At 43.8% G+C, this 20,188-nt stretch overlaps 1 protein-coding gene across 1 annotated transcript; it reads right to left on the reverse strand.

The window, feature by feature from the left end:
- Positions 1–126: 126 nt before the first annotated feature.
- TECTB (tectorin beta) lies at positions 127–18,948 on the reverse strand. Its single transcript, XM_078076843.1, has 10 exons — positions 18,612–18,948; positions 17,436–17,626; positions 16,019–16,161; positions 15,841–15,913; positions 10,070–10,173; positions 9,846–9,929; positions 5,796–5,958; positions 4,194–4,266; positions 2,937–2,969; positions 127–1,844 (listed from the first exon to the last, which is right to left on the reverse strand). The coding sequence occupies exons 1-10, from the start codon at positions 18,685–18,687 to the stop codon at positions 1,795–1,797; spliced, it is 990 nt and encodes a 329-aa protein (XP_077932969.1). The 5' UTR covers positions 18,688–18,948; the 3' UTR covers positions 127–1,794.
- Positions 18,949–20,188: the final 1,240 nt, after the last annotated feature.

Here is a 20,188-nt window from a genome sequence, read left to right on the forward strand (position 1 = left end):
GGGAGGGCGGAGGAATGGGCTATCAATATGATACATTAACATCGTAAGCTGTAATCATAGGTTATTTATTTTAAGGCATTTTATTTATTCCATAGCACCAGGAGGAGATAGAAGATCATTAAACAATATGATAAAATAAAGCAAAACTAATACAACATTGTTTGACAGACAAAGATTTGATCATGGCTCTAAGTAGGCTATTTAAGAATTTTTTACTAGAACAAATAAAATATGTCTTCTGTCCTTCCTGATTATAAAAATTCTGAATTTATAAGAAGAAGAGATCTCAAACTGGTTGGAGCTCCAGCTTTGAGACCAGTTTAGAGTATGCTGAGTCATCTGAATCTAGTCTGTTGCTAAACAAACATGTACTCCATGTTTCCAGAAATTTGGGAACTAGCTGAATTTCTCAGTTCCTTAGCACAGTTGTAAAAGACCCACCAAACTACAGATCTCAAAATTTCTCAAATACATTAACCACAGAGATACATGCTGATGTGTTTTCAAAGTATGAGCCCACAAATTAAGTCTGTACAGGACTAAGAAAAAAACTTAGAGCTCTGGATTTTCCTGTCCCATTCTAGCTTCTGGGGTTGACAGTGCATTCTTGGGGCTCTCCCAGTTGTCTACGAGGATTGGTTCATTCAGTTTTTATTTTGTTGACCCTTAAGTCATTAACATCCATGCATTCTGGATCACTGGGGTGGTGGTGTTATGAGGGTGTGGCCCCGTGTGATTCCACTAGCCATTTTTGCAGTTGTGCTTCTGAATTTTTTGGTAGGTTCCGTTCTAATGATCTTAAGTCAAGGAGACAAAAACAGATACATGCTTGACTGTTAAAGACTAAATGAGGTCAGATCATTCTGCACAGATGAAGATTTCTTGGATCAAATAGAAAAAAAATAGCGAAAGCATTGAGCATCACAAGGTGTAGAGTAGGTTTGGGTTGACAGACTTCAGGGGGTCTGTCACAGATGTCACTCCAGAGTCATGTGCCAACAGTGGTTTCATTTAGGCAATGCCAATATATGACGTTAAATTTATGTTAATGTGAGTTTTATTCTTCTTGTAGCTTTAGTCCTATTTAATCTGTAATTTTCTTTTAATTTTTGAAATCTATCTCAGCTATAAAAATGAGTTAATACCTATATAATGTTTATACCTATTTAAGAAGAAACACTATACTAAAAACAAATTAGGTTAGCCCTGGAGGCCTCTCAAGAATTGTTTTCCTTTCTAATGCTCAGGTTTGAGCAACACTATTATATTTCACTCTGATTCCCACATCATCATTTGAAAGATTGGAACCCCTGCCTGGTGGCTCAGCCCTGGTTCTTAAATAAGCATTGCACAGCATCAACGCCAAAGGCCCCCCCTTGGCAAAGTTGGCTATTCCTGTGCATTCTGTACTTAGCACTGACTTTGTGGTCATGCCCTACATTCTCCTCAAAATGCTCAGCAGCACTGGGTTGGGTGTGCTAGTCTTTTAAAATCAGAATAGCTTTCAGAGGAGTCCACTGCAGCCCTGACTTGAGCATGGGAAAGGAGACTCCTGCACCAGCTGCAGGAGAGGAACTGGAAGCCGCAGGAAGTCACAGGAGGACGTGGGGCACGAAGGCAATCACTGAGATTCACAAAAATCATTGGAGACGTAATTGGCAAAGCACTACTTTCTGCTTCTCAACAATATGCTCTTCTGTTTGTTCTCGCTGGCAGCACAATAAATGGGAGTTTGCCACGGACCCAGGAGGTGATGTCGGGTGGGAGGAGATGCCATGCCTGCCTGGCGATCTCCTACAACACGACACAAATCCCCAGCATCACGATGAGGTGATAGAGGACATCTGTGAATGAGACAGGAGAGTGGACAGAAACAGTTTACATGGAGCAAGGACAACGCAACCAAGAGTTAACTCAACGGAAGAGTCAACTCAGGGGCATTAAGTAGGTTTTCATAAAACTCTGCACATTTTATATAAAATCTGTTTATCTTTTGGGGTTTCTGTAGCTTGGTTTTGTCAGTTCCTTGCAGTGTGGCTTGTCTGAACATGGGTAACACAGTGATGGCACATTTCACCTTAGGGCTTTCGCTATAGGACTTCCTTTAGAAATGAGGATCTGGAATTAGAGTCTTAAAAAGTTGGTTTACGTGATTTCCTGTAACTAAGAGCAAAGTCTACGTCTGTGAGTTTATTAATAAATAGAACTGTCTTACCCCATCTCCTCACATAGTTGTTCTCCTCATCATGCAGGTGAGATCTTGGGTCTTAGCTGAAATGTTTCTTCTTCTGAGAGGCTTCCCTGGCCGCTATCTAAATCATTCCTCTACCCCCACTCCAACGCATCACACTAGGGGGAAGTGCAGAGGCCTTGCCTATCTCCCTCTGCAGGAGCTCCACTGCCTAGAAGAGTAGTGATGGCTGATCTTACTGGATGTTTGCTGTATGCGGGGCATTGTTTGGTGCCCTTAGTTGTAACATTTAATCCATACAGCAGCCATGGATGATAGGAGCAATTATTAGGCCCAATTTCTTAGAGGAAACTGGGGAGTGGAAGGGTGAGTTCATTGCCCAAGGTCATTTAGTGAATGAGGGGCAGAATCACAGCAGGGACTCAGAAATATTTGTTGAAAAAACAGATCGTTGAAAATCACATTCTCTAAATGCAGAAACCCAAGCAAAGCCCCCTGGTGATGTTTTTTGCTGAGAGGTGGAACCCAATTCTGCTTCATCCAATTTATCCCCGGCCGCACCCTTCCTGCAGAGCTCAGGGGCTGGCTGGAGAGACATCTGTTTACTTCTATCTCGCTCTGTCCCACTCAGGTGTGCTTTAAAGAGCAGCTTTCAATTCCTAGAGGTTTGGCTTCTTTTAAAACACACATTACCTTCTAAAGGCATTGCCCCATGACCCTTCTCAGAGGTGCCTCTTTTCCTTACCTGAGAAGCTATAGAGACTGGAGAATCCCCTGCCTGTAATGAGTAAAGAGAGAGAAAGCTGAAGGTTTAAGAAGAGATCATGGAAGGAGCCTCAGGTCTATGTTTCCAAAATACAAACCTGACTATATCCTCTCCTGCTTAAACCAATAGCCCCCCCATTGCCTTTAAGACCAAGTTTATAGTGGGGTTCACCAAAGCTCTTTGAAAGAAGAAAACCATTTTCTCCTTGGCTTTCTAAGGCAGGGGTTGGTAAACCTTCTGGAAGGGGCCAGATAATAAATATTCCAGCTATGGGCCTTATGGTCCCTATTGCAACTATTTGGCGCTGCCTTTGTAGGGTGAAAGCATCTGGGGACAAAACCTTATATGAACACGTCTGGCTGTGTTCCAATAAAACTTTATAGAAAACTGAAATTTGATTTCATATCATTTTATGATATATCATAAAATATGAAATATCATTCTTTTGATTTTTTTTTCAACCATATAAGTAGGTACAAACTGTTCTTAACTTGTAGGCCAGAAAACAGCGGCACAGCCTGGATTGGGCCCTGGTCATAGTTTAGCAACTGTTCTCTCAGATGTGTAGCTACTCAAGGCCCCAGCCTTCCCACGGGCCCTGCTCACCCTTCATGTCATACCACTCTTCAGGTCATACTGAAAGATTATGGACGCAAGTCTTCCCTAGGCCCTGGACTAGGGCGCATCCCCTTGCCATGAACTCCCATAGCGCCCTGCCTCCTCCACCCCCATTGATAGTCATCTCCCTTTCCCTTGGCATTTAGCATCTCTCTCCGTGCTAGATGATGAGTTCTTGAAGACAAGGGCCACGGGGGTCTCCTTTCATTCTGCAACCCCAGTGTGGAGCCCAGCCCAGGGCCAGCACTGGACGCTCTATGAAGTTTTGTTGACTTGCGCCGGATGTTCCCAATACATTTCGTTATCTATTACTACAATTTGGCGCATGCTCTGTCCGGAAGCTCAGCACTTCCTAATTCCTAGCGGGCATTGGAATTTAGGCTGCAGACAGAGAGTTTCAGGGTAGTTAATAAACCTCAACTTCTTGGTATGGCATGAGCTACGGCTTCCCCTGCCGCTGCCCCCTTCCCCCCGCCAGGTGGGAAGCCTCGAGTTGCAGGTGAAGGTAGTGTCTACAAGCACACCTGGTTTGGCAATTCAGTTAAAATGCTCCAACCGGCTGTGCCTGGGGACGCAGCCCAGCTTGAACTCAAGCATTCGGAAAACCGAGAAGCTTACCACGGAGGGAGAGCTCCACCACCAGGACGCCCCCTGTCTGGTCCCGGAGGAGGCGCTTCCTCTTGTCGCAGGTCTGAAGACCCCCAGCCGCGGGGAGGGGGGTATGAGAAATGCACACAGGAAAGAAAGGGGAGAAAGGCAAGAGATTAAAAAAAAAGGAGTCACAAACTTGATAGAGTCAAAATTCTCCCGTCAAGAGATCTTAGTTACCTTATTTGTCTGTCGTCTATTTATTTACTTACTTGCTTGCTTACTTACTTATTATCCAGAGCGCTGTCTTCATCCCTTCTCTAACTTGGTTAAAAGGAAAAAACTTTACTTTATGAACTCTTCAAGCTAGAAGATACCCTGCTGAGAGAGGTTGTTGGGTGTGGGAGGGATTGGCGCGGTTTCTTTTGATAAGAAGGCTTTTACCTGCAGTTACTCTCCTTACAGTGGTTTGAGAGGTGGACTCTTGCAAAATGTGTTCTGGCTCATTTTCTTTTCTTTTTAAAATGTAGTGCCAATAATTATCCTTTCATCAACTGTAAAAATATCTCTCTGCTCCCTGCCCCTTATTTGTGCTGCTATGTGATCATTTTCTGGCCAAAACAAATGAGTAGAAACAGAGATTATAATCTTTTTTCTGTTGGTTACCACGGGCTACGTGAGCAGGTGTCCTCTTCAGAAACACTGTGTTCCTCCTCTCTGGGGTCTCTAATCCAGACAGACCAGAGCAGGCAACAGTTGGTGATTTAGCACTTTTTGGTCTAAGGCAGTGGTTCTCAAGCCTGAGCATGCCTCAGAATCACCTGCAGGGGCTGTTAAAGCACAGATTTCTGGGCCCCCCGAGTGTTTCTGAATCAGGCGGTCCGGGGAGCCTGAGAATTTGCATCCCTAACAAGTTCCCAGGTGATGCTGAAGCTGTTGGGGACCACACTGTGGAACCACTGTCCTAAGGACCAGGTTCACACGTGGCTGCCATGGAAACCTGGATTCTGCAGCAGCTTCTCGGTGGGGGTGCAGAGGGGAAACTGACCCCTGGCCTGGGCTGCGCTGAACTTGGCTGTGAACCCGGGGCCCCACTGCCCAGCGCTTCCTCTCACAAAGTTCAGTTCAGCAGTAATGGGTGTTGGGAATTTCTGCAGCCTCTCTCTGGCTCATTTCAAGTATCAGAGATGGACCCTTCAGCTGGCCAGGCAAGAGCTAAAAATACCCATCTTTTGACTTCCATGCAGCACCTCTTGCTACCACCGACGTTTTGAATTTTCCTTGTGCTTTTAACTTTTTCAAAGCATTTCCATGTCTGTTATTGTGCTCATTTTACCTAATACGGCTCTCTGAAAAGAGAGGGGCCACCGTGACTTATCACCACTGTCTTTAAGGATGAGGAAACCAGGCTCCAGAGTTTAAGTGGCATGTGCCAGACCATGGCGCTTGTTGGTGGTAGGGTGGACAGAGTTCGGACGTTTGCCCCTACACCCAGTGCCCTTTCTTCCAGAATGCCCTCAGCACACAAGTACACTGGTCTGGTTATGATGCCCAGCTAAAAATACAGCTTCTCAAATACCGCCCCCACTCCCACCTCGGGTCACATTCTCGTTCTGGAGAGAGGGGGCTCACCACTGGGCAGGAGAGCTTCTCACTGTCACAGATGAATGTCTCACAGTGTAACCAAACCTTGGAGAGTTTGGGGATGTTCTGGAACCGGAAAGCATTGAATTGGAAGGTGGCCCTGTGATCTTTCCCATTGTCATATACGAGGACGGTTTCATCCGTGGGGCAGCTGGAGCAAATGGGGCAGGGGGGAGAGAAAATTAGCTCATGAACTCTAGCAAAATCTGAGGTAAATTTGCAGACAACAGCAACACTCCCTCCTACACAGCATGTTATCCTTACAAAGCACTTTGACTGGGAGCACCTTGCTTATCTTCATGATATGAGGTCAAGCTGAGGAGATATGGGATGGGTGTGCTAGTCCTCATTCTATAGACAGGGGACAGTGGGGGGGGGGTGACTTATGAGAAGCTGCACACCAGGTAAGTCACCACACCTCTGTCTCAAAGAAGGGAAATTCCTGAGAGCTGAAGTTGTCTGAAGGACTGGGACATGGACTGACTCCCAGTATGTGTACCAGATAAAGACACTGGTGCTGAGAACAGCATTTCCCAAAAGTACTGCCCTAGTCACCTGAGCCAAGTCATATATTACGTCTTTCTCTGTGTATCTTGTGAGCGTTTGCCACTGGGAATTTGAACTTAGGTTGTGTTATTTAAATTCTATATTATATAGTTACCTTTGTAAAAATTTGGTCATGTTTTTAATATAGGCACAGAAAAAAAAAATGACTGGAGGGATACCATCTAAATGTTAATGCTGGCTATTAGGGAGTGGTGGAATTATGGGCGGTTTCTGCTTTCTTCCTATATCTTTATATATTTTCCAAATTCTCTATAATGAGAATGTAGCGTTTGGGAAATCCCAGAGTCCCAAAGATAATAATTTACAATAAAAGCAAAAATAATGACACAGATGGGCATTTGTCAAAGCCTGTGGTTCTCACCTAGGGACGATTTTGCCCCAGCCCTCCCCCAGGAGATATTTGGCATTGTTGCCGCAACTCGGGGTGAGGTGTTACTGACATGTAGTAAGTAGAGGCCAGGGGTGCTGCCCATCATCACACAATAATGCACAGGAGAGCCGCCCACCCCCAACAAAGAATGATCCAACCCCAAATGTCAACAGCACTGAGACTGAAAAAACTTGGTTTAATCAAAATACTTTTTCATTTACCAAACTCACGCTAATTCCCTATTTAAGTGGCAGACATTCAGCAAGGTGTTGGGAGCAGACACAAATGTACAATAAGGCCCACGTGAACCTTGGAGAGTGTTGTGTCCAGGTGACAAGGAACACCAGGGTCTGTCCTTTGTGGAAAAAGGTCTATGGGTCCAAAAGCTTAAGACCAGTGGACAGCACCACAGTGGACCCCAAAGTTAATACTCCTCCCAGAGCTTCTCTCTGACTCCATTGCCAATCCAACTCAGTATACACACACCAGAAATCCATCCAGCTGTCTGAGAGCCCTTGAGACGTCCCCTCCTCCACACATTCCATCAGAGCCAGACATTAGGGTGCAAATTAGAGGTAGGACTGAAGGAATGTCAACTCTTGGAGTTGGTGATTAAAATGGGAAGTGAACAGTATACCTCATATCTGGACCAAAGGTCGGAGGCCTGGCCACGTTTGTGGTGACCTATGAGCAATGACAGAGCTGAAGGCATTTTCTGAGTTGTGAAACAAGACCTTGGAGGATCATTCGGTCAATAAACCTGAGAGCCTTGTACGACCTCAAGACCTGAGTCCTTAAAATAGCTCCTTGCAGCTGGAGTGTCCAAGGCGTGGTGTCAGCCGGTGGAAAACAATGTAAACAGAGCTTTGCTGGGGGGGGGAGGAGTCAAGTCCTGGGCAGGCTCAGATGTCTTGGCTCTGCTGCCCCTTGGCCCTGGCCCTGGCACCTGCCCCTCTGTGACAGACATCTTGGGATGGTGGAATGCCCAAGGGAGGCTCTTACAACATCACCACAGGAGTCTTCTTCCCTACATAAGATCAAAATTCCTAATAATATATCTCTTCTAACCTCTCAGTATGCTCTTGAAAACTGGGTTTTCCTCCAAAAGGGCCCAGTGGCAACCGAAAGCATCTGGGAGGTTATGGGAGTGGACTTTCTCATTCCTCCCCTTGGCGCTGGTTTTTGTGCAAGTATCTCCAACCTTCAGGGGCCGTTTTAGCTAGGCAGAATATGGAACCAGATGAGGGCTTCTTTAATTTGGCTCCGCTTCAACGTAGGTTCTCAGGGTTTGCCCAGGAACCCTCTGTTGGGGTAGGTTACCTCTGTGCCTGCATGTGTAACAGGTACCCTAGGTAATTCCTATACACACTAGAGTCTGAGGACTGCCTCCATAGACCACCACAAAGCCACAGGCATTCCCCTTCCCGCCATTTTATACATCTGTGAGTTGGAAGCCGCAGTACCAGAGTGCTTTGCAGGGAGAGGTTTTCAAGCTATGGCAGAGGCTTTGCCCCAGTGTAGACAACGTGTGAGAGAGGTTCCCATTGCCTGATCATAATTTCAGGTCCCTGTAGGTCAAGAATTTATTTCATAGTCTTCCTGAAGTCATGTGATTGCACCATTGTCAAGAGAACCTAAATTGTCAAGAGAACCTTCAGTGATAGGTGTGACATCCAGATTAAGCTACCATCTCCACAGGAAGCTTTGCTGGGTTGCTTAGATGTGGTTCTGCTGGCCTGTCCTACCGACGTTGCTTAGGAAATAATGCTGCCTGAGTTTGAACCCCAGATCATCCATCCCCTGACTGGCTCTGGACTTTGGGCAAGTTTCTGAACCTGTCTACCCCTCAGATTTTTTCTGGTATAAAATAGTGCTTATTATACTACCTACTTTATAGGGGTTTGGTGAAATTTAAATAAATTAATATTTGTAAGGCACTGACCTAGAACATGTTTGGTATGTTGTAAGTGCTGTTTAAGTATTTGTTAAGTAAAAATAAATAGTTAAAGGTCCAAGGTGGCTCCACCTTTGTTATCTAATCATTTTTGTCCCTGGCCCCAGTGTTTACTTAGCTTTGAAGGGTTCTGGTGGCAACATGGGCATGCGGTCTGTTTGGGTTTGGGGAATGGTCTCTTTTGCATTTACTGTTCATTGTGTGTATGATGTCTACGTCTCTAGTCTAGCTCAACCTGTCCTCTGTTTTAAAAAGTTACAATTCTAGGTGTTTCCAGAAAATTGTCATCTCAAGCTCAACATGTTATCCCTGAACTCAAGGAGAATCCAACACCCTTTTCCAGAATCTTCTTCCCAAACACCCAACAACAAACAATTCCTTACCTTCACAACCCACAGGTTTGATGCCACATATTTCTCAGGCTTCTTGCCCTGTCCTTCTCTCCACCCCATATCTGATTGGTTGCTAAGTTTTGATCGCCTCTCCCTCCCTTGGATGACCTTTCTATTCACTTGGCTACACCTCAGTTCAGGCCATGACCTCTAATCTGGTCTTTCCACCTCCCATGTACTGCTTCTAACCCGTCACATGGATGACTTCCAGAATCATCTTTCTATGTACAATCCCAATACTTCCGTCCTCTATTCAAAAATTTTAAGAACTCCCAATTATCTACTGAATTAATAACAAAAAAAACAGTGATATTAATTAAAATGATTGGATACTGACTAGGTACTACATGCTTAACTTTTTACACAGATTATCTAATTTAGTTCTCACCAGGGTTCTGGTGTCAGACTAATTGGGTTTAAACCCACTTGCCCATAAATACACACATGCTAAGTATGTGACATTACTTAACCCCTCCTGTGCCTCAGTTTCCTCACTTGGAAAATAGGGATGGTAGTAATAATGACTGTCTCTTGTAAGGCACTAGAGTTAATACATGATGAAGCTCTCAGAAGAGTACCTGGTACCTAGAAAGCACCATATAAATGTTGGCTAGTATCAGTAGCCAGTCTGGAAGCACAGAGAGTGTCACGGATGTGACCCTGAGGCTTCACCTCTTCTTCCCAAGCCATTCCAAGCCAAAGTAGCCCCAGAGCTTGCCACTTCTCAGCGCTGTGCTCTGGAGGGTGGTACTTACCCCTTGTTAATTAGCTGCCACTGCAAGGGATACATGAAATCAGCTGATGGTGTGGCCCAACAGCTGTTCAAAACCACTTTAAACCTGCAAATGAAATAAAATGCATTGCTTTGAGCCAGAGAGTTGTATGCCTAGAAACATCTGGTAATTCAAAAGTCTCTTGGCTGGTCTTTTTTTTCTTTTCCTTGGCTTTAAAAATATAAATAGGGAGGAAACATACTTACCTAACACTCAACCCTTTGGCTTCTACTCCTGCAAACAGATCTGAACCGATTTCATATGTCTCCAGGACAAAAGGGGCTTCCTTCTTAATGGAGAACTTGGCATTCTTTGGAAGGAAATTGACACTGGTCATTACGACCTCTCAGACTGAGCAGTTGGGTGTGACAGGAGCAGATGAACTGGGGGGGGGGTCGTGGTGGGAGTCCACCCAAGGGCACAGGCATGTGAGACCACAGTGAGACCCTCCAGGAGTGGAGACGCTGTACATCCTAGGATGCTGGGGCCATCTTAGAAGGGACGAGGGTATCACATCTCTGGACTTGCTGGTCACAATGAGAAACACACTGTACGTCTCGTCTATGCCAGCAAGTAACAAGATTTGGCTGATGGAAAAAAGGTGGAATCCAAGAATGCTGAACCACTGAGCTTTACTTAATCACCCACGGGAATAGGGATAAAACATAGACAACCTCGCTTTGCTCTTGCTTACCTCCACTATTTGCTTGAGCAGATTCCAGCCTGGGTCAGGGAGCGTATGATCTGATTCCAGTACAGTTAACAACAAAGGCAACAACAGCAACTTACTGATCACCTACTGTGTGTCAGGCACTGCTCTCTATATTGAGATGGTCTCTATGTTAGAACATCCTGTATATTGAGATGTATCTGGGAACAAGGCAAAGATCTCTATCTCTAACCACCTGACATTCCAGCAAGGGATGCAGACAATAGACAGTAAGCGAGTGAATTATATAATATGTTAGAATAGAATATAGTACATTATATAGAAAAACTGTAAGGAATGTAGAGGAGAGTAAGGTAAGGTGGAAGTGCAAGGAGGGGCAAGCTGCAACTTTAAATACCGTTGTAGTTAAGGAGGTCTCACTGAGGTTGTGACATCTGAGCCAAGACTTGAGGGAAGCTAGGAAGCCTGTGCTTCCAGGCTAAGTACTGATACAAAGAAATGCTTCTATAGTGTGTGTAGTGCATGCAGGCATCTGGGGGAAGAATGTTCCAGCCAAGGCAAAAGCCCTGGGTGACAGTGTAGCTGGAAGGACAGCAAGGAGGCCAATATGCTGGAGCTTGAGCGAGCAAAGGGGGTGGCGGGGAGCAGGTAGGAACTGAGGGGGGTTGGTGGTGAAGTGAGAGAGGCTATGGGGATGGATCCAGAAGACTGTGGTTGCAACTGGTGCAATAGGGAGTCATGACCACAACTGGAGCACAGGATCAGCAGCCTTTGGTCACTGGCGTGGTGTGTATGGTCTTCGTTTGGTCTCTTCATCAGGCAGTTCTAGGTGAGTTATTAAAAAAATAGTAGTGTGTCCAGTTGACCTACCCAAAGGAGGCTGATTTCTCCATTCATTGTCTTAAAGTTACTAAACTCAACTTTAGTAACAACCTTTAACTACTCTCTGAGTTTAGCCTCTGGAGACAAAAGCACCATGATGGAAGGACAATGTTGCTGGGCTAATCCTAGATCCCACCACTAACTTTTAGGCAAGTCAGACATTTGGGCCTCAGTTTCCCCATCTGCAAAATGGGAGTAACCTTTGTCTTCATCAGCCTTGCAGAAATGTTTTTATGATGATGATTTTATGTAATAGAAGCATAAAGCTTAAACCAGGATACTAGGTAAAAGATTGAGTTTCATGGACTTGGAGATTTGCAGAACTGCAATGGGTAAACAAGCAGCAAGGATATCTAGTTGCAATGGACTTTAGCCCCCTAATGGTCCAATTCAGGGTATTTGCTGAGAGGCCTTAAAATCATTTTCTAGGGGCTCTTACATTTTTTCCTGATTGCAGGTACAACTAGGCCTCCCTGAGTCAGACACTCAGAAGTCAGTTCTTTTCTTCCTGTCTGTTAACCCCCTGCACCACATAAATGGTTGCAATAATTAAATAATAATGTTCTTAATCATAAGTGATTTACTAACTTACTATGCAGTTAAAGTGGCAGATTAACAATGATTGTTACTGTTTATTATTATTTTCTGAGATTTGTCATATTTCATGAGACTGTTTACAAATGGAGGACATAACCTGGGGACCACAATGCAGTCCCCCAACCTAGCCACAGGTACTTCTCCCAGCCCCATCTCCCAGGGACCAGCCCATGGGGTATTAGAATATTGGAATAATGCCTCTACTTGCAGAGAAACTAGTGCAATTCTGTTACAAAGTGGAGAAGAGAATCTGCACCGTTAATTCCATTTCTGAAACAAAACACTTTTAATGGTCAGTTTCTTCACTTCTCACCTTATAGCTAAGGCAATTCTCAGCATGATTTCCTCCTACTTTCTTTATAACATAAGTTAGGGACCTATTTCCAGATAGCTTCATCCTATAATACCTGGACCATTTGCTTTGGCATTCCTGGAAACATAGAAACACCACATAAACTACTCATTTGTGGAACAGGAGGGAAGAACACCTTGAAAAATCAAGCCTTCCAGTCCCTTCACCTGATGGAAAGATTGAGTCACAATGGTCCATTGACACTGTTAAGATGGGTACATCTGGTTTAACAGCAGTTGATGTGGGCAAGATCTGGGAGCTGCTGTTGCTCACAGGCTCAACGTGAGATAGAAATGAAAGAAAGCTGCACAAAGCTAATATTCTAGAACATGTTCCTAGAGTCTTTCAGAACTAAGAAGCTCACCCCTGACCCACTGTGCCCTGCAGAGGTCTGAAAGGGTCTAGAATATAACATTTCCATTCTGGGCTCTGCTTTTTAGTGGGGCAGTGGCCAACTGGATAATTCTCAGAGAAGAGGGGGTAGGATGATGGAGCACCAATGGTGGGGAGATGTTGGGGAAGATAAGCTTGAGATAGTTGAAGGGCCATCAGCAACATCATGACTCAGTATTATTTCAGAAGACAGAACCATGACCAATGGACTATGGTTCAAGATGTCAGATTTCACATGCTGATCTAAAACGGGAAAGTCCAACTTGCCCTTGTCCTTGGAAAAGGTGGGTAGCACACCCCTTAGCAATCTTGTAGAAGGGCTTTGGACGTTGGTTAGGAGGTCAAGGTTGATCACCTCTGAAGATTGTTCTGACTTTGGAAGTCTATGAATTTTGCCTCTATTGCCTGCATTTGTTCTATTCCAAGCCTTTTCCCTGGTCTCTAACTAAGAAGAATTGTCAATACTATTTTAATTGCATAAAAGTCAACCTAATCCCATACTGACATTGATGGTATAAAGGTAACACTATAATGGTAACTTGCTGGTGCTAAGAGCTCTCAGAGTTTTCACTTTATATGGGGTCAAAAGCTGTGATCATGAGTTTGGCTACGTTCGCAGGCACTTACTTTGTACCAGGTAGTATGGTAAGTGCTTCATAAAAATAATTTCATTTAATCCTCATAATAAACATATGGGGTAAGTGCTATTATTATTTCCATTTAACAAATGAATAGATGAAGGCCCAAAGAGGTTAACTAACTTACCCAAGGTCGCACAACTAGTAAATGGTAGAACTAGACCTGAAACCAGTGGGCCAATGGCAGACTATTTTCTCAAGCACACTGCTAGTCCACTTCTACAAGCTGACTCCCTTCCTTTATTTTGGACTGGGGGCCAAAATGACTTCTCTCCAGGAATACCAACTATGGGCTATTGGCAGGAGTGAGTGGGAGGGGGTAGAGGGAGAAGAGAGGAAGCATGTCGAGTAGAACTGGTGGTTTTGGAGCCCAGTACTTGGAGCTCTTGGAATCCTAAGCAATTAGCCATGCATTGATTCCTTTGTGTAATCTAGGGCACAGCTCTGTGCCTGGTAATTTGATGGAAATGTAAGCAGGGGGCAGATGTTGCTTCAGAAACACACAAGAATGCTCTCAGAGCGGAAGAAGGGAGGAGAAGAAAAATACCAGCCGTGTGGGTCAGGCCTAGGAAACCAAGTCCATGGTAGGAATATTAATCAGTACAAAAATTTCGGTTGCAACATCAGACCCCATCTTTGCTGAGGTCTGTTTGTCCTGGAAGGGTCTTGATGAGCCCCAGGGGACGCCTTAGCCTCATTTCTAGAACAGCTCAAGGAAGTGTCCTGGAAAGTCTGTCTCTCCAGCCCAGAGGATGATCTGGGTGATGATGAGGCTATACCTCTTTTTTGTTGTTGTTGTTGTTGTTTTCTTAAAAAAGAATAGTTTCCTTCCAATTCTAAGATTTGATATATATGTCCGAAACTTAGCCCAACACGGCTGATGGTGGGTGATGATTTTTGATAATCCTGGTGCCTCTCTAGTGCCAGCTGTCATAAAATCCTCATAGGAGCATATCTGTAGTTTTATCTGGTTAAAATAACAATCATGCACATCTGGACAGGCGCTCAGTAGTAAGGACAGCCCATCACCATGATGTCCCCTGAGACCGTTGTTGATGAGTGAGCCTGTTTTTCTCTCTGGACAACCTTTATCAGTTACTGCAATGATGTTGCCATCTTTTAATCCCCCCTGCTGGTCCACACTGCATTAACCCTCCTGATTATAGGCCCAGGGGCTATATGGGATTCCTTTTGTCTGAACTTAACCACTAGGGGTGTGTGGTCAGGGGCAGACCTAGGTTCTTTGGGTCCTTAAAATTTCTATAATGTAGAAAGCCCTTTTTAATAAAAAGAATCAAAATTTTGAATATGAAATTAGACCCAGGGCCTTAAATGAGGCCAGTGCAAGAGAGGGATCATGAAACCCAAGCTCCATTCCCTTCATAGGAAGTAAGCCTCAGAGAGCAGTGCTAAGAGATCCGTATGCTAGACTGGGCACTGCTCCACACTGCCTGTGGGATCATGGGCACACCATTTCCTCCTTCTGGGCTGCAGATCCTTGTCTGTAAAATGGACCAGGTGACTCTGGGATCCCTTCTAGAGGATCTCTCACCTTCTGAGTTCAGCTGGATTGGTAGCTTCTAGGCAGCAGGTAAAGCAAGTTCAAAGAGTTCAAGGTCAGTGGAGTTCCAGGTAATATAGTCCTTTCCTTTGTGAGATGAATGGGTTGGACATGATGGCTTCTAAGAATATCTCCCAGTTCTAATGTTCTATGTAAAAGTTTCTATTTCTGCCTACATCTTCCTCCAGCCAGCTGGAGTGTCACTATAAGTATGCCACCTTCTCATTGGAAGCTGCAGGTTAAAAAAAACAAAACACCCCTTCTAAACAGGAGGGCAGCTGGGCTAATGGCTGTTGCATATTTAGTTTTATTTTGAGAGACCAAAGTGTGCCTTTAACTTCAATGTCAATAGAGGCAGTGTGCCTAAATTAGACCAAGAGGAAGCCTACTCTCTGAATGGCTTTGGATACCAAAGAACTAGGCAGCAGAGGGCAACCCCGACCTCTCTCCTCAGCTCTGTCCCAGGCAGGAAGGTCACTACTCTGCGCCAAATGCTTTAACGGGAGCTAGATTCTAATATAACTCTCTGGAGTGGGTTGCAGTGGAAACTAATCTGGCTTAAGAGTTAGACGTTGGCCATCTTACTGCCTCCTGACCTCTGACAACTCACAGGATTGCTCTTGCCTCAGTTTTATCAGAAGATGGGAACATTGACTTTATATCTCTGTGACACCTTTTATAGCTCCTCTATCTAGTCTATGAGTCGACCTTCTTGTTGCATCTAGTCTTTGAAGAGGTTTAAAACTAGACCAAAGCTTATGTCTTAATTTGAATTCAAGAACGGGGTTCTGCAGAGAGCTTAGGGAAGAGTAAACCCTGAGGAAGCCTCCCCTCATTTCCTGAAAAGGCCACGGGGCACTAATGAGAACCTGGAGACCACTTACAGTGTAGAAGTTGAGAGACAATTGGCTTTCAAATGTGCCCATGCTCCCGTTCTTCACGTGAACAGTGGCCACTCTGAAAAGGGGAGAGAATTTTGCATAAGGACTGAAACATGCCTGATTGACAGGGCCTGCAGAACACACACAAGGCTGCCAGCCCTCCACTCTCAAAGCAACTTACCTTTGGTCAAAGGCAGCCTGGTTGACCAAGTAGGTGGAATGGTAGGTGCAGGAGAAGGAGTAGTTCACGGGCTGGTTCTTTACGATCACTGTGCTGTCATTGGAAATGATATGGTTGTAGAAGTGGTAGATGGGGGGCTTGTACTGAAAAAGGAAGAAGACAGTTAGGGTGGCCCCGGGCCCCATGATGAGGAGGGTTCTGGGAAAAGTGATCGAAGATGATCAGACCCACGGGGAAACGTCAATGGTGAGCTGAGAATTTCTGCAAAGAGTTCTTGAATATGTTCGACCAAGATTGTTTAAAATAATCTAAGTTGAATGTTGCACACTTACAAGAGATCCATATACCCATTGGGCTTCTGACCAAAAAGAACTGGTGAAAGAATCTCTGTTTCCCAGAATCAACTTTTTATCCATTTCCCCCATCCAAGTAATCTTACATGAATGCCTTCGCCCATCTCCCGTCTCTAGAACATCATTACTATGTCATATTTGCTCTTTCCCTCTTCCAATAATGACCACTATTCCTGTGACTTTTTCCTCTGGCTTGTTGAACTCTAAGATCACAGAATATTGGAGTTGGAAGGGATCTTGAACATCTATGTGAGAGGTGACCTGCCTAAGACCACACAGATGATTTCTAGTTCACTTTTCCAGGATACTCAAAGACATGATGTTTCTGTTAATCATGTCCATTACTCTCTAAATCACTAAGTCCTCATGGGGTCTTTAGGAAGAGGAGGTGGCCTTGGGTGCTCTTTGCTCTCATTTTCAGAGATCGCCTGTATGTATAGCCTTCTGCAGTCAAAGTAGCAGGAATGCTAGGGGTCAAAAATGGAGCAGCCACCCTTCGTGAGTACACCCCTACTGGTTCTGGGGCCCCCAACTTGTGACTTTATTGGGACGTCTCCAATGTCTCCTCTGACCTATGAGGATATTTGGCAAGAGGTTGCATGTGGTTCCTTTTAATTCTGATTACCTGTCCCAAGTACTTCACAAGACCCAATTATGAATTGTATTATACTTTGGATACTCCTTTAAAGTGCCTTTCCGACTACTTCAAAGTCTTGGGCAGAGGATGTCCCACCATCCAACCCAGAAGAATGGCAGCTTGTGATCACATGCTCAGAACTCAAAGCAAGGTGGAGGTGGGAGATGTGTAGTGTTCTACTCAATGGAAGGTGGCCTAGTTCACTCAGGCAACAAATTAGGAGAATAAAATTCAAATCCAAAGACTCACTTAAACTAGGCAGATGAGAAGAATTTAAATAACACTAACATCCCAGGAAATTAAAGTCAGGATTGGCTCTTAAAAGGAAATTGGTGAATTCTGAATCCCTTTAAGGGTGGGCAGCAGATATCTTATTTTGGGGCCCAGTTGTGTCATCTCAGCAACTCGTTGTGTGGCCTGGACTTACCTCGGACTGGGTTCCACAGTAGGACTTGTTTTTAGGTGACAAATCCGGGATCACAAATTGATAGTAACCTCCTTCATGGACCCCATTGTAACACAGTCCCCCAAGGGCCAGCTGATGCACTTCCCAGCCATAGGGACACTCGGGGATTTTGGTGATGATGGTTTTGGGATAACAAAACACAAGAATGACATCTAGAAAGAGGATACACACGGTTTGAAATCAGATATGGTAATCATATTAATCTTCATAAAGAACAGTGGGTTCTAGCCACACCTGAACATGCAAAGCAGTTGGTTAAAAACACTTTCCTCACTATTCTTCATGAACTGTGATGAATGTTTTCCCCAAACCTCAGTCACTGAAGTTTCCTAGTTTCCGCTACATCTGTGTGATATCTGCACTATACTTAATATGTACTCAAAACTGGTCCACTTTTCAACTTTAATCTATTTTAAGGAATATATTTGTGAAACCAGGTTGAACGGATTAGAAATATAGATAAATTTAGAAATATATACAAATTTCTGTGCCCATGAAAGTGAGCACATAATTTAAAATTTTTAAAAAATGTCCATTTCATGCATAACATTGTGAAACACTAATTTATGACACAGGACATAATTTCAATAAGTCAAATAGGAAATAGATTATGTATTTATTAAATTATTGTAATACATTATTTATTTATTGAAAATAAATATTTTTAGGGGTGCCTGGGTGGCTCAGTCGTTAAGCTTCTGCCTTTGGCTCAGGTCATGATCCCAGGGTCCTGGGATTCAGCCCCGCATCGGGCTCCCTGCTCAGAGGGAAGCCTGCTTCTCCCTCTCCCACTCCCCCTGCTTGTGTTCCCTCTCTCGCTGTATCTCTCTCTGTCAAAAAAATAAATAAAATCTTTAAAAAAAGAAAAAAAAGAAAAAAAGAAAAATATTTTTATATCTATGTATCTATCCATTCATCTATCTAGGATTCTCTAATTTTAAAAAAGTCTAAGTTTCTCCAATACATTGTTATTTCCTATGGGAAAAGTCTGGTTGGCCCTGGAGCGCTTTACTGCATCTACTTGGCTACGATATTGATATTGCATTTTGATAACAAAAGAAACACAGAGCTCTGAACTTTGCAAAGAGTCTTTGGGAAACCTCCCTTTTGGGGAAGATGGGCTAGTCCAAGGCATACCTGCTTTATTCGGAGTACAAGATCTCGCAGAGGCTTCTGCAAAGACAGCCAACAGGACAAAGGCCTTCATCACCATCGCTTCTCAGAACCCGCTCTTTGACAGGTGGTCAAACCAAGCTGCCAAATGTTCACAGTCCTTCCAGAGAGCCCGAGCCTGGATCATTCTAGGTCAGAAACATGAGTGAAAAGTTAAAATCAAGGGTGAAAACAAAGCAGCACACACAATCCTGGGGGAAATTTTCAAGGGAGATCGATAATTCTGTCCTCCTTTCTTAATGGTTCCTTGTCTGCACTGAGAGGCAAAAAGTGGGGCTCCTACCACTGGGAACGTCAATGACACATGTGGTTGCTCATGTTCCCGACTGTTTCATTCTCTCTGGACTGTAGAGGTTGCCTCCCAGATGCTCCCCAAATCTCCGGCCTCATTCCTAGCTCGACTTTATATCAGCTAAGGGTGTAAAAGAAACCGGCTCCAGATAAATCACAATGAACATGCATTATCCACTGTGGGGGGAAATAAAGGGAAACCTTGCACAATGATCCGATGGGAAGCTCAGGTTCAGCCACTTGAATCTAATTCCTTTGACTTCACAGAGTTGGAAAAACTTTTTTTTTTTTAACTGCTTCAACCAGGATTGGAATAAAAAGTTGAATTTTTCCCCCCTCATACAAAAAATAACTTTGATTAGAGGCAAACCCTAATTTCTGCACAGTTCTAGGGGACAATTTTCTTTCTTTATGTCTTGCTTTCTTTGCTTTATTTCTTGCATTCTTATTTTTATATGGAGGCTATCTAAACTTTAAACTAAAGAGGACCCAAGTTCAGCAGTGTTACAATTGCTACTCAAACAAAAAATAGGTTGTTTGTATTAATGCAAACATGTTAAGGGATTCCCGTCCCCCCCCAATATTTTTTAATAAACTCTAAACTAGAATGTCATCCTGGCATTTCTCTAGAACTTCATCCTGAATACAACTTTTTATTTTAGTTCTCCAGGTTTTGAAGTTTTGTTAGTCTCCTAGAGCAGTAATATTGGAAGAAGGAACTTAGAAAGGCAATCTTATAATTCAATCCTTAGTCACCAAACAAGATCCCACTGAAAACAACAGATAAAATCCTACTCCTGAGGAGTTTCTGAATATATTGCCTGAGATTTTTTTTTTTTTAGCACCCAGAAATTTAAGAATGAAAAATCAGGGTTTGTTTTAATTTTTGTTTTTAGAGGAAACAGACTCTTTTATCAATCAATGAAAGCTACTACATAAAGCCCTTTGAGAGACAGTCGTAAAAAGTACAGAAAAATGCCCTCTTTTGCAGGGCTTTATAATGTAGTTGAGAAGCTAAGTCACCAATACACAATGATTCAGAGTTAGAATACTGGGTTAAAGCATTGTCTTGCTACTTACCACATTTCCTTAGTTTTAAGATACCCATTCCTCCCTTTGAGCGCACGTAATTTAATGTTGTGGAAACACTGGGATGTGTTTTATAGGCAATGTGCATACATAACATGGTAGAGATTCCTTATTTCCTAAAAATCTAATGTTAAGTTGCTGGTATGTCTTACAATGATGAA

Source organism: Halichoerus grypus, chromosome 7, assembly GCF_964656455.1.
Source record: "Halichoerus grypus chromosome 7, mHalGry1.hap1.1, whole genome shotgun sequence".
In the NCBI taxonomy this organism is placed as follows: domain Eukaryota; kingdom Metazoa; phylum Chordata; class Mammalia; order Carnivora; family Phocidae; genus Halichoerus; species Halichoerus grypus.